The sequence below is a fragment of the Engraulis encrasicolus genome, chromosome 14, assembly GCF_034702125.1.
Source record: "Engraulis encrasicolus isolate BLACKSEA-1 chromosome 14, IST_EnEncr_1.0, whole genome shotgun sequence".
In the NCBI taxonomy this organism is placed as follows: domain Eukaryota; kingdom Metazoa; phylum Chordata; class Actinopteri; order Clupeiformes; family Engraulidae; genus Engraulis; species Engraulis encrasicolus.
This window is the reverse complement of record NC_085870.1, coordinates 46,656,099-46,669,854: the sequence shown is the minus strand read 5'-3', so window position 1 is coordinate 46,669,854 and position 13,756 is coordinate 46,656,099. Positions and strand designations below refer to the sequence as shown.

The 13,756-nt window shown below is 44.0% G+C and overlaps 1 protein-coding gene across 1 annotated transcript; it reads right to left on the bottom strand.

The window, feature by feature from the left end:
• Positions 1 to 34: 34 nt before the first annotated feature.
• irf6 (interferon regulatory factor 6) lies at positions 35 to 13,178 on the bottom strand. The gene is made up of 9 exons (XM_063215979.1): positions 12,968 to 13,178; positions 10,929 to 11,112; positions 8,552 to 8,747; positions 7,853 to 7,951; positions 7,358 to 7,627; positions 5,957 to 6,204; positions 4,380 to 4,524; positions 3,161 to 3,279; positions 35 to 1,847 (listed from the first exon to the last, which is right to left on the bottom strand). The coding sequence occupies exons 2-9, from the start codon at positions 11,100 to 11,102 to the stop codon at positions 1,611 to 1,613; spliced, it is 1,488 nt and encodes a 495-aa protein (XP_063072049.1). The 5' UTR covers positions 11,103 to 11,112; positions 12,968 to 13,178; the 3' UTR covers positions 35 to 1,610.
• Positions 13,179 to 13,756: the final 578 nt, after the last annotated feature.

Below are 13,756 nucleotides of genomic sequence, written 5' to 3'. Positions count from 1 at the left end.
CTATGTTCCAAACCCTGACAATCACAAACATCAGTACTATTAGTATGTTTTATTTGATAAAAGCAAGCACAGCGAATACAGTTACGATAAAAGTTGTGCATTCACAACTAGCAAAAAAACACACATTTTAAAAAGTGCAGTTAGCCCAACACACTATGCTTACTATTCATTCTGTATGGCCAGAAAACGGTAGCCTACATTTCATGTTTCCTAAAACAGGAGAAAGAATAATAAAAAAATTAAACAAAAACTTCCAAACATTACCTACAGGACCTTCCCCGTTTTGCATAAAATGTGGTGTTAGCGTTGTAAAGCATATAAACTAACTTTAGAAGAGTCCTCCAGGCTCTCACAAAACTGAACAAAAGATAAAATGTTGAGATTTAGTTCGTACATCAGCTCACACAGAGGAACCACAATGGAGGCAAAATATAGCGTCTCCACAGAAGAATATAAGATATAATAATAAAAAAAACTACAAGTGTCTACGCTCTGCATCGCCACCCAGAATTCACCAGCAGTAACTCTAGGGATACAAGACAAACACTAATTAAAAAAAAACAAGTTAAGCAACCAAATGAGGAAGTAGATGTCTGAGAACTCAGCATTGGGTCAACATTCAGTTCACACATGCATTCTCAATCTCATGGTCAGACATGGAGTCCCTTTCAATATCCAAACTCCCATCCTCTCTTTTCGCTTGTGGCCTCATGATGCTAGGCAATTAGATCATTGACAATAGTTAAGAAAGTTTTATTCAATATCTCGTATGTGCAAAATTCAAAAAGTAATTCTCATTTGCTGTTGGTTGAATGGTCCCCAAAAAGTTGTGTTGCCTAGGTTGAGGGGACAGCGGGGATAATATTTGTTTTCTCCACAGAGGCAGGTGTGAAGTGAAGCATGAGGCCACCAGCGAAAGGAGAGGAAGCAAAGTTATATATTGAGCGTAACCCTTGGTGTGTGAATGGAGGAGGGGGCTGGTAAATGATTAACAGAGGCCTAGTAACATGGAGGACTTTGACCATGGCTGGATGCCTTCCTGCGCTGCTAAAGGTTATGCAGAACCTACCGCTGCACCACGTCTGCCAAACTGCATGCTCTCTGCATATTTCTAAAAGCAAAACATAACCTTTGTCATGCCACATAAATAAGATCTCTATGCGTAGAAAATGAACAACTTCACCGGAGCACAGCTTCACTATTTCTAAAAAGAGAGAAGTATTGCCCACTGTGGCAAATAATGTATTTATTTATACAGCGCTAAGTACTCTTTTCAACAGCAAACCACAGTCTCCCAGTGCTGACCAGGCACATTTTCAACTACGCAACGGAAGTTACCCTGCTCCCTATGAAACTCAAAATCCAGGCGAGAGCTGTGTTTACTCTGGTGTAGTCTGTGCATATGTGCATGGGTTATCCGTGTGTGTGTGTGTGTGCGTGCCTGGGTGACCGAGATTGTGTCCACTACTGTGTGTGTGTGTGTGTGTGTGTGTGTGTGTGTGTGTGTGTGTGTGTGTGTGTGTGTGTGTGTGTGTGTGTGTGTGTGTGTGTGTGTGTGTGTGTGTGTGACCGAGTCTGTGTGCACTACTGGTTGCGTTTAGTCCTTGGTCCTACTGGGCCTGCAGTGTGGGGGGAAGGTGTAGGCCCGAGGCGTTGGGGGGCATGGTCCAAGCCTCGCCGGGCTGCTGGTGTGTCTGCAGAAGGCTGTAGAGCTGCTTGAGGTGGGACACAATGTTATCCTTGATGTCGGGGATGGAGATCTGCAGGCGCACGCTGCCGCTGTCGAAGGAGCGCGTGCAGTCCCCGGAGAACATCTCGCTGATCATGCGCGCCACCACCGGAACCACCTGGGATCAGAGAAGACACAGAGGAAATGACATCAGAGCTCAGTGTGTTGACCATTTTGTATACACATCAGATCTTTCCAGAAAAACCTTAGCCTTTACTCCAAAACTCAGATCAGTAGGTGACTCACTTCTTTGAAACTAGTGTTTGCACTTGCACCGATACCATTTTTTGGCCCCGATACCGATACCCGATACCTGGCTGTGCAGTATCGGCCGATACCAACACCATACCAATACCGATACCACCCTATTTGAAATAAACTTTTTATACTTTTTAAATACCTCTATGAAATAAATAATTTCAAGGCTGTTTAAGTGTCATACAAGGACCTGTAAATGGTATCGGTGCCCTATTTGTTGATACTCGCCGATACCGATACCATCATTTTAGTGCCGATCCACCGATACTGGTATCAGTATCGGTGCAACACTATTTGAAACATTAGACATTATGCTGACAGCAGACCACACAGAGAAGGAATAACAATGCAGCACTCTGTGAAAAGCTGGGCTTTAACGGCATGGCTTTGAAATCGTAGCTGATTTTCAAATCCGGTTGTACCACACACGTAAAGAGAAATGATGCTGACAACCAGAAATGCAAATTTAACCATGCAGAGGCATTTGTATGCAGTCTTTACTAAAAAACATTAATTCACAAGTGAGAGTAATGGCAAACACGAACCCCACGTGATAACCACCAAAGAACAGCACTTGACATGGTGACCTCACATCCTCCATTCATTTAATTTCTCTCAGTGTCACAGTCTGAATAGCTTTTAAAATCACAGCCAATACAGGTAATCAGTTTATGAGCAGAAAATAAAAAACTTCAGATAAGAAGCTCAACACAAGACAATATAACGTTGTGTTTTAGAGAAGATAAGACAGAACTAGCTATAGCCATAAGTCAGTGCAACCATTGTCCTAAAATGATTTTGTCCTCCACAGCTGATATCAGGAAACATTCTTAAAGGGACACTGTGCAGGAAATGGTCAAAAAGGGTACTGCAACTATGCTGCTCATTGAAACTGGACTGCCAATTGCCAAATTTGTTGTTTACATGAAAGTTTTTGTAAGTATTTATGTAAGTATTCATGAAAAAAGGTAACATTAGTGAATGGGCAGCATGAATTCTGGAAATAAACAACTAAACATCTCACACAGTGTCCCTTTAAGATCTCCTGCTGTGAGAGTGAGGGACATGTACAGTAGTGTGAGTTTATGTGTCCATTTGTATACAGCATGTCGGTCTCCATGGTTTCTCTGTGTGTGCGTGTGCGTGTGCGTGTCTCCGCCATGACGTGCTCACCTGCACCATGATGAGCTTCCTCTCCTGCGGCCGACCGTCGGGCCACTCCTCCCCGAAGCACAGGAAGATGTCGAAGTCTGGAGGGGTGGGAGACTGGCCTCGCTGGTGGGCTATCACCGCTGCACACACGGCAAATATCATCCATTATAACCATTTCACACACCACCCATCAGGCTTCAATCATCATTAAATTCAATAGAGAAAAATAAATACAGTCAGAGGGGTTTCTAGGGTTACCTGGGGCCCCAAGCAAAAGTCCAAATGAATGAACATTTGAACCAAAATCCCCACTATTTAGTTTATAACACGAGTTGCTGTTCATAGTGGCTTGGGGGCCCCAAGCGCCTGCCTGGCTAGCTTGGTGACAAGATGCATCTCTGGATAAACTATTATATCCCAGACACAACTGAACAGACTCGCATGATCAGTTTGCACATGCACAGTAAAGCAAGTAAAGTACATTCCAAACATATCATGTTGCAAATGTCTATGAATTCAGGATTCAAATATGCAGCAAAGAGGATATTAGACTTCTCCCCAATAGCACACAATGCTAACTCCTGTCCAACAGTGTGGACATCGCCTGAATTTATTGACGCATTCACAGTAAAGCTCAAGGTAAACAGGCCGCGCACAAAGACCTTAATTGACAAAGGCCAAAAAAACAGGTAAACAGACCATATTGGGTGTTACAGCACTTCCTATGGCGACATTGGTTTTATACATGCATTGTCAGGTTGGAAAAAATGTAGGATTTCCTGAGTGATCAGGGGAGCATGGCAAGAATCTGGCAAAGTAGCAATCCAGGTTGAGTTAACCTTGAGGTTGTGGTAACATCATCTGATAAAATTATTTTTGCCTGCGAGTGGGTCTAGCCTCGGACAATGCCCCAATGCCCCAATGCCCTGAATCTGGCAGACCAATCACAACACAGGAGACTTGTATGCAAATCAGACCGGTTTTTGAGGGAGTGACGACAAAGCGTTGGCCAATAGGCACAGACACAGACACAGTTTGAAAAACAACGGGTTGTTTCCATCAACAATCTCTCAATGTGTCATTCATTGGGGCCAGACTACCTGGAGTCCTTATGTTCCTAACCAAATGACACCTGTGAGCAGATTAGCAGATTTGCCACTTCATGCAGGTTAACTTAGCCAGGTCCTTGTAATGCTCCCCAGGAACAACATGCACTATGTCCACTCACTCACTCACTCACCGCTGAGGAAGGACTCCAGGCAGAAGAGTTTGACCTTGCGCTGCCGCTCGATGAGGTTGGGTGCTGCCGGGTTGGGTGCGCAGGGCCCCGACCAGTACACCTTGCACTGGCACAGCCGCACGGCATAGATGTCGTGCCCGCTCACCTGTATTGAAGAAGCAAAGGACAGACACGCTTAGAATTTGACTTATTTGTTCGCCCACAAACGTTTTGGGGCCGAGGAGGGCACCCATCTTCAGTGTGTGAGGGGTGATTGCACCCATACGTAGTAGATGTGACCTAATAGGGAGATCATCTTTGACCCGATGTCCCCTCATGCAAAACATATTAGTTGACTCCATGGGAATGCAATGACAGGGCATCCCAATGTCATGCAATGTATCCCAACAAATTAAATGAACCACTCCAAAATGGAGTTATGATGTTAACGGGAGAATGTACAAGATAACAACAATATTAAACTAATCCAACATTTATGCAGTCATTATCCACCTTGTTCTGCCCTGTCTTTTAGATTTATCAAATAATTGTGTCTAATATTAATATTTTTGTTATATACTGGCACAATCATTGTAGTCATACTTTCTATTTAAAAACTCTCTGCTGCTATTATGACAATTATAGCCGACTGTTACGTAGTAGTCTGGTAGCCTAATGATGGGAGATTGGTAGTTGTGCTCGTCTACTCTGTGCTGTTCTCCTGTTTGCAGATTCCACGCCGGCTCCTCCCACTACAGCTGATTCTCATCTGGGCACTTGCTTAAAAGGACACCTGCTTCACCTGCCAGGGTGTGGAGGGATTTGCAGGGGATCCTCCACGCCGCCACTTGCTTGTCCTTTGCGTTAAAGCTAGGGTTTCTGTTGGTTTTGTTTTGGCTTTCTGTTCTGATTTCTTGGTTTCTGTTGATTGCCCAGCCTTAGCCTACTGAGCCGTAGATTGTTGTCCTGTCCTGTGACTCAGAAGACTCTGTAAATATATCACCATCCACTTGTTAATAAATTCACTTCTTGCACAGTTCTTCCCGACTGGCCATTGGCTTTCTGTGGTTTTCCCCGTTTTCATCGTTGTTGCGTTGTTTGACCCTAGACCAACGTAACACCGACCGGAAATGAAATGACAATGGCAGACAACCTGAAAGTGTTCGGGACCAGAATGAGCTGACTAATGCCCATTTCAATTAATGAAAAACAAAATCTACGCCAATTGGGAAAGAAGCCAATCATGGGGGCCATCTCAATGCCTAGTGTTCCAGCCTTGCGAGGACGTGAAACGCCCAGTGATTGGATACTCCGCATAGCTCACCAAAGAGTATCCCATCACTGGCCGATTCACGTCCTAGCAAGGCTAGAACACGGGGCATTGAGAACCGGTAGGGCACTCATCTGCCATGCGGCCGAACCGGGTTCGATTCCCGGCCCGGGTCATTTGCCGACCCCTACCCATCTCTCTCCTCATTCGCTTCCTGTCCACCTCTCAAACTGTCCTGTCAAATAAAGTCGTAAAAAGACCAAAAAAAAAGAAAAATAAATCTCCGTCAATGGAAAGGAAACCAATCATGGCCTTCTGCTGTGCTGACCTCCAGAATGAGTCCTCGGTCCATGACGTCGAGCAGGCGGTTGGTGAAGAGGCGCTGCTTCTCGTTGGTGATGTGCTCGGTGGTGGGGAAGCGCAGCTGCTCCAGGGTGGTGGGCCCAAACAGCTCCTCCTGGTTCACCATGGGGCCCAGGTCCCCGTAGAAGAGGCGGCAGCCCTGGGGGTTGCTCACCGTGATGCACGGGCACACCTCCTTGCCCCGGTAGCGGAACTGCACCTCCAGATCAGTCACTGTGAAGATGGGAGAGGAGAAAGGTGAAGAAGATGGAGGATTTGATCTATAGTCAATCTAATGTACTTGCACTCAACCTTTTTTGAACAAACGCCCCCTTGGCCTCATCACAAGCCTCCCAACGCCCCCCTTAGTATTAAAAAATGAAATGGACTAATGGCAACTAAGCACCGCCCACTCTCAGCTGTATCCTTCTCAACGCCGACCTAGAGCATCCCAACGCCCCCTGGGGGGGCTGTACCGCCCCCGTTGAGAAACACTAATCTAATGTCTTGGTTTTTCTAATTTCTTTTATTTTATTTTATTTTTTTAAGTATTTTTGGGGGCTTTTCAGCCTTTATTGGTGTTTGTGAGACAGGATAGTGAAGGAGAGACAGGAAGTGAGCTGGGAGAGAGAGATGGGGAAGGACCGGCAAAGGACCCGGACCGGGAATCGAACCCGGGTCGGCCGAGAGGTAAACGTGTGCCCTACCATGTCTGCCACGGTAGGGCCGTCTTGGTTTTTCTAATTTCAGGATGTCAATATTGGCTAACAATATTCTTCATGAATTACTTGAATCTGACTGTATGTTCCCTTATATCCTTTTAAAATAATTTGGGTTAATTACCGTAGTTTGCTAAAGTGATGACATCCACCCCATGTGGTGGGTAGTTGTGTAGTTGTGAGGATTCCCACACGCATCACTATTTGCTTAACAATATTATTCAATAAAAAGTGTATGTATTCCAGACATGCGGGGCTTGAGGCTACGAGAATAGTGATTCAAATATGGTTCAGGTTCTGGAGCCAGTTTCTCAAAACCGTTGTTGCAAACCAGTTAGTAACTTAGTAGGTTGTCAATGGGAAACTGCATTGCAACCAAGTAAGTTAACTTAGTTAGCGACAACCGTGTCGAGAAATGCATCCCTGGGTTGATACCACCTGAACGTTTGTACCAGTGTTAAATTCGTCAACCAGGACTATGACGAAAATATTTTCTCAACGCCCCTTTTTGATTTTTGTCATTTAGACCGAGACTAAGACTTAATTGGGAAGGAAATGACTGAATATAACTAAGACTAAAATTGATTTTCGTCATTGTGACAGACTAAATTTAAAAAAACTGACGAAATGAACACTGGTTTGTACGAATAAGTGGGGAGCATACTCACTGGGCAGAGAGCTGATCCATGTCTCAGGCGTGGCGAACATCATGGCCTCGGGCACCACCGGCGGAACAGGGTTCATGACGATGGGCGGCGGGTGGGGGTGGGGGTGCGGGTGGTGCATGTCCATGGGCGAGGGCTGCATGTCCATCTCCACCGGCTCCTCTTTGGGCCACACCACCTCCACTGAGGGAGGGGGGCAGCTGGGCGGCTGCATGGGGGACACCGAGCCAGGTGGGGTCCAGACCGGAGGACCCAGCGGGGAGGAACTGGTGCCTGATAAGAGTGGGGGACAACAAAGGACAAGTGAATTTGAAAGCTGGCAACAGCTAGCACAATATTGTTCAAAATTGCATTTGTGTGTGTAACACAGCCAACATACAAATTCCAAAACAATAAAGCCTCTGAAAATGAGAAAGTACAATACGGCAAAGAGAGTATATTAATAAGTCACATCTACAGTATGTAGTAATGTTTTACTGTGTGTGTGTGTGTGTGTACCATTCTGTTTGGGGTAGGGTGGTGGCGGCTCTGGCGTGTTGGGAAGGTCCTCCTCGTCTCCGTCTCCGTCATCCTCCCAGGGCACAGAACCCGTGGAGCCTGCACAGCACAACACAAACACCACTCAAAGGTCAAAGGTCATCAAATGAAAGAGTAACCTGGGTCTCTGGTAACTGACCCACGATGGCCTTTGTCTACACCTGACATCCAGCTTCTGTTGCTAAAGAATCTCGACACAGCCGAATGGCAACAAATCGCACTGACCACACGTGAAGTCCAAACCAAGTACACACAACAGTAAACACAATCTAGGAGTCCAGTAACTGGCTGTTGTCTCCACCTTACAGCTAGTAAGGTACTTCGGTACGCTTCTCTTGTAAAAGACTCTTGACACAGCGTAACTGAGAACAAATAATATGGACCTCGAGTTACATATGAAACGTATGTGCACAACAAGACATTCAAAATATGTGTCATGTGTATTTAAATCAGCAACACACCTTCAAAGTCACAAACTGTGGTACAGACTAATCGGCACCTTTAAGCAATTTTTACCAGCTGCAATATACCATCCTAATGTCCAAATTCTACGTGCTGCTCACAATACCTTAATGAGACTTTGCAAGCCTCAAAAAAAGCACTTAAGAGTAATTATATGCCTTAAAACCTAACAATCAGTGAAGGACTCTGTCTCCTTACCGGGGTTGCTAAGCGGCTGTGGAATGTCGCAGACGTCGTAGATCTTGAGCGGGTTCATGGGCACCTCCTTGGTGCCGTCATAGATGAGGTTGAACTCACGGCTCTTGTTGAGAGCGCAGCGGAGCTGGGCCTTCCACTTGGCAGGGTCTGGTTCATCCACACCTTCCTGAAATTTGCCAGTTTCAACAGCCCAGGCCTGTCAATGACAAAAAATATGTATGCGTCAAATCAATTGATCCATTAATTAAAAAAAATAATAATACAATAAATACAAACACGCACCAAAAAAAGAGTAGCTGGAGACCTGAGTCAGTTTGGACTCATATGAAGGACAACATCTATCTTTTAGAACAGAAACTCCTGACTCTCCATTTTAATACACTATCCCTCCCTTAACATTATGGAAATTCATTTGTTTACTTCTTCTGTCTACTTCCTCGTTTCTTCTTTTCTGACTAGAGAAAATGCAATGTAAAACCAGAAGTGAACACACTGTAACCAACAAACCTGTTAACAATAGCCTACTTGCAATAAAGTAATAATAAAAAACACGGAAATGAGATCCCAAGCTGTAAACAATGATATGAACAAAGCTGCTCCTCTTTAGTCTTCCCCCTGAGGCAGGACTTTTACTTTCTGAAACTGGAATTCAGACCACTGCCAGCAATACGAGCAATGTTAACTGAGACAGTCAAAAATATGGTCTTGCTCACTACCCAGGGCTGCGTTTCCCAAAAAACCTTAAGTAGTACTTAAGGCTAAGTAGTACTTAAGTATGAGGGGCCACCTAGGCAATATATCAGAACAGGTATCACATCATTATTAAAGTTTATACATACACTATTTTACCTAGCACATGTACTTTGTAGAGCATGACACGGGAGTGGATTTTCACTCCCGTCCCATCCCGGTCCCAGAAAAAAAATTCCATCCCGTTCCATCCCGAACTGGAGTAAAAGAAACAAATCCCATCCTGTCCACTCCTGAAAAGAATGTCTCCCAATCCTGCCCACTCCCACTCAAAATCAACCCCAATCCCGTTTCGTCAAAAAAAAAAACATGCTTTTTTTTGTTTGTTTTCTTAAGAACAAATAAGCGGCATTCCCGATCACGTTCATTTTTATTCCCGGTCCTGCCCACTCCCATTCATCTTTATTTCCGCTCCTGCCCGCTACCGTTCATCTTTAAATTTTTGACTCCTTCACACGGGAATCCCGCAGGACCCGCGGGACCCACGGGAATTCCTGGAAAATATCATCCTCTAGTACTTTGTACAAACATTTTAATTGCTTGTGCGAGAAAAGAAAATTTTATGTGGGCCTATAAAATTATTGTATGCATAAACTTTCAGTGGTGTGATATACTGCCTAGGTAGTCCCTCATATTTAAGTACTACTTAGGCTTGAGTACTACTTAAGAGTTTTTGGGAAACGCAGCCCAGATCATTACAATGGCTGCATCCACACTGTAGCTAAGACTCAGCATCCTGACCAGTAGCTTCTATAGAGAACAACAACCAATTGTAAGCACAATTCACAATTCGGATGTACTACAGCACCGCCATTTCCATGACCTTTCAACCGGATCTGTGTTATTCCCACCCCTGATGGCACTAATGACCAATGACCGTACAGTTGTCGACCTCCCATGCACTTCTGGGATAGCAAAGTAGAAGAGAAGTAGCCCTTGTTTGCCGACTGCAACTATGACCGATATATGATATAGAAGTCATCCGGGTACAGTTTACCTCCTGGTTGAAAGTCTACTAGGGCATTTGGATGCACTATAGTCAACTCCTTATTTATTGCCTTCTTCATATGAAAGTAATAGGGACTGTAGGATGCAGCCATAGGATATGAGTTCCATTGTTCAGTTCCCTTACATCAAGCCCTGACTATTTACTCCCGGCCTGTGGCCTTGTGAAGTTTTTTTTATGAAATATCTAAAATGCAATTCAGAGGTCATTCTCTCATTTGCAGTCAACGTGGTGAATGGGCAGAAGCCTTCCAAAAGCTTCTTTGTTATGATTGGCTGTGGGAAACTTCATTATTTTCTTCCACAGAGGCAAGCTAACACAGAGTCAAGAAACCAGGGGCCAAAGGAAAGGATGGGAGAAAATAGTTCGACTTTCACTACACCATATGAAGAACGAGTGGATTTCTTTCTTTTTTAAATATTTTTTTGGGGTTTGTTTGGGGCTTTATTTCTGATAGGATAGTGATGGAGGGACAGGAAACAAGTGGAGGGAGAGAGACGGGGAAGGACTGTCAAATGACCCAGGCCGGAATCCAACCCGGGTCGCCGGCGTAGCAACTTAGTGCCCCACCGTTAGGCCACGATAGGGCCGCCCGTTTCGTATTTGACCTTGAAGTCTCACCTTGAAGATGGTGTTCTCCTCGTCGTGCTGGGGGGTGTGGCGGGTGGCGTGTTTCCAGGGGATCTGGAAACGTCTGATCTCGCGGTCCAGCCACACCAGGCCCGGGTAGCTCCCGCTGTCCACCTGGGCCATCAGCCAGGGCTTCAGGCGCACTCGCCGGGGCTGACCAGACATGGCCAACTGTCTGTGGTGGGATAGAACAAATCAGCAAACATAACCACAGGCCACAGAACATTATTGTTAAGGCTCCCGCCTTGGCAACAAACACCTACCACTGAAAGTCTCTTAGAAAAAAAGTGTGTGTGTGTGTGTGTGTGTGTGTGTGTGTGTGTGTGTGTGTGTGTGTGTGTGTGTGTGTGTGTGTGTGTGTGTGTGTGTGTGTGTGTGTGTGTGTGTGTGTGTGTGTCCACACATAATTGTAAACTTGTGATTCTCCCAGTTTTTTTTCAAGGGAGGGATACTTGACCCTGACTTCTCTCTGGACAATGCACAGTAAGTTTTTGAGAGTCATGGACACCTTTCACTTTTGACTTTGGCTGCCCTTTGCTTTATACCAATCAGCTACGGCTAGGGGGGGGCGAGTGTGTACATGGGAGCATCTAACATTGGCTAAATGTATGCAAGCGTGTGCTCTATGTTAACATATGTGCAATGATGTGTGTAAATCTGTTTTTATTCTTGTAATGTAATGTGTTGTGTATTCTGTTTTCAATGTATGTATACTACTGGGCACCTTAATTACCCTCGGGAATAAATGATAGGCCTACCCTACTCTACTCTACAATATTGTGACTACAAATATACTGTAGTCAGGCTTACAATTGGGCATCAAAGAAATTATAGCAACTCTTCCTTTTCAGCATGTGTTAAGTACATAGTCAAGCACAGATTAAACAATGCATCCTGAAACCCAGAGACATTCTGGTACATTTCAGAGGCAAAATAAAAGAATGTGTTGTATTTGAAATACATCCGAATGTCTCCACTTTTTAAGATGCACACTACTAGGATTCTTTACAGAATCAGACCATACACGCAAACTGCCCTAAGATCATGACCTTCTCAAAACATTGCCATTTCAGGCCATCATATCACCTGAGAGTTAAACATGACTGCACAAGCACTGACTTTATGTCATAGAAGAAATGGTTGCCCAGTTGAGATGCAGGATATAAAAAAATGAATGGTACTTAGGCAACAGTTAAGGGGGAAAAAACATGGACACTTCACAAAAAACCCATTGAGAGGGTGGTGTGATGTCAGATATTTAGATGCGTCTGTTAGTAAACAGCTGACCTACATTAAAATGTCTTCCTCATTTTGCGCACAAAGAGCTGCCGTCGTCGATCTATACATCACTTTATATGGGTAAGGCTCGTGTACTTGTGCTTAATCCTGAGGTTTAGGTAGGCCTACCGTAGGCCTATACCTTATACAAGGACATGAATGTGTTTATAGACACACAACACCGACGAGATAGGAACCTCATCAGTCAACTTCATTGTGGCGCCTGAAACAGATGTCTAGTTTGGAAATAATAATTTTAATGCTAAGTCCCTCACAAAAAAAACGAATGGGCATTGGATATCAGATTTCCTTCATGTAGGCATAGTAGGCCTACTTTTTTTGAAGAAGAATGCAACGACACTGTAGCATGGCCAAGGCCTGGAGAGGCCATCGCGACTCCATCAAAGTCCTTTCCCAGCCAAATTTCTGAAGCGCCAGGCTTAGGCTAACCAAACTCTCATCACTAAATTTACTTGTAAAAAGTTCTTGGTTTCAGCAAAAGTGTTATGAGAAAGTTTGTTGGGCCTGCAACGCCATTTAAGCCATGCGTCAAATCTCTTTTCAGTTGGCTGTGCCACGGAACGTGAAAATAAACAGACATAACTATTCAAACGACTATTATAACCTACTTTTATACATAGGCCTATACAAACAGTAAACATCGATGATCAAAAACATGGTTTATCTGCAGGCGACGCTGAAACTTTTATGTCGGCATAACACCTGCATCTTCGCGCAAGACGCAAACTTACCTGAAGTCGTGGACCAGGAAGCAATCCTTTTAAATCCGGGAAATTGTCCTCAATGCACTTCTAAACTTAAAAATATGTGCGCTGCTGCGCAGTGTCTTTGCCTTAAAAATAAACTTTGGGTTTAGTTTCACAACTGACAAGGTTAGTCTTGTGTTTGTAACCTTTCAACAATGTGACCGAAGTGACAGTGGGCAAGCAGCCACCGCGGTATTCCCTCTTTCCTTCCCGAAACTCAGGTAGCCATGACGTAATATGCGTTTCAGTCTGACACACCTTCACAGCTGTAGAGCTCTAAACAGCTAGGAAAATTCCGGCTGAGAATGTGCAGGTCTACTCATGGGCAGTTATGGTTATGCAGACCTAATGTGTAAATTACGCAGTGTAATCCACCCTTTCAAATAGACCAAAGCGGGGACGTCAATATATTGTAGGCGTAGGCCTTTAAAAGTTGTGTTTTTTTTTCTTTAATATATATATATATATATATATATATATATATATATATATATATATATATATATGTATATGTATATATATATAGGCCTATATAATATAATATAATATAATAAAATATAATTATTTAATGCGGTAAAAGTCAGAGCATGGAAGAAAAAAATGATGAGTGGCTATACAATATCCATGCCAGTGGTCAGATAACATTGGTGAAAATGTGGTGAATATCGTATATAACCTTATAGGATAATAATCTATAGCCTATAGGCTACGCATAATTTGCTGTTCAGAATTAAGAAGTAGACCTGTAATAGTGTCCATTCTAATAAGGGAGTA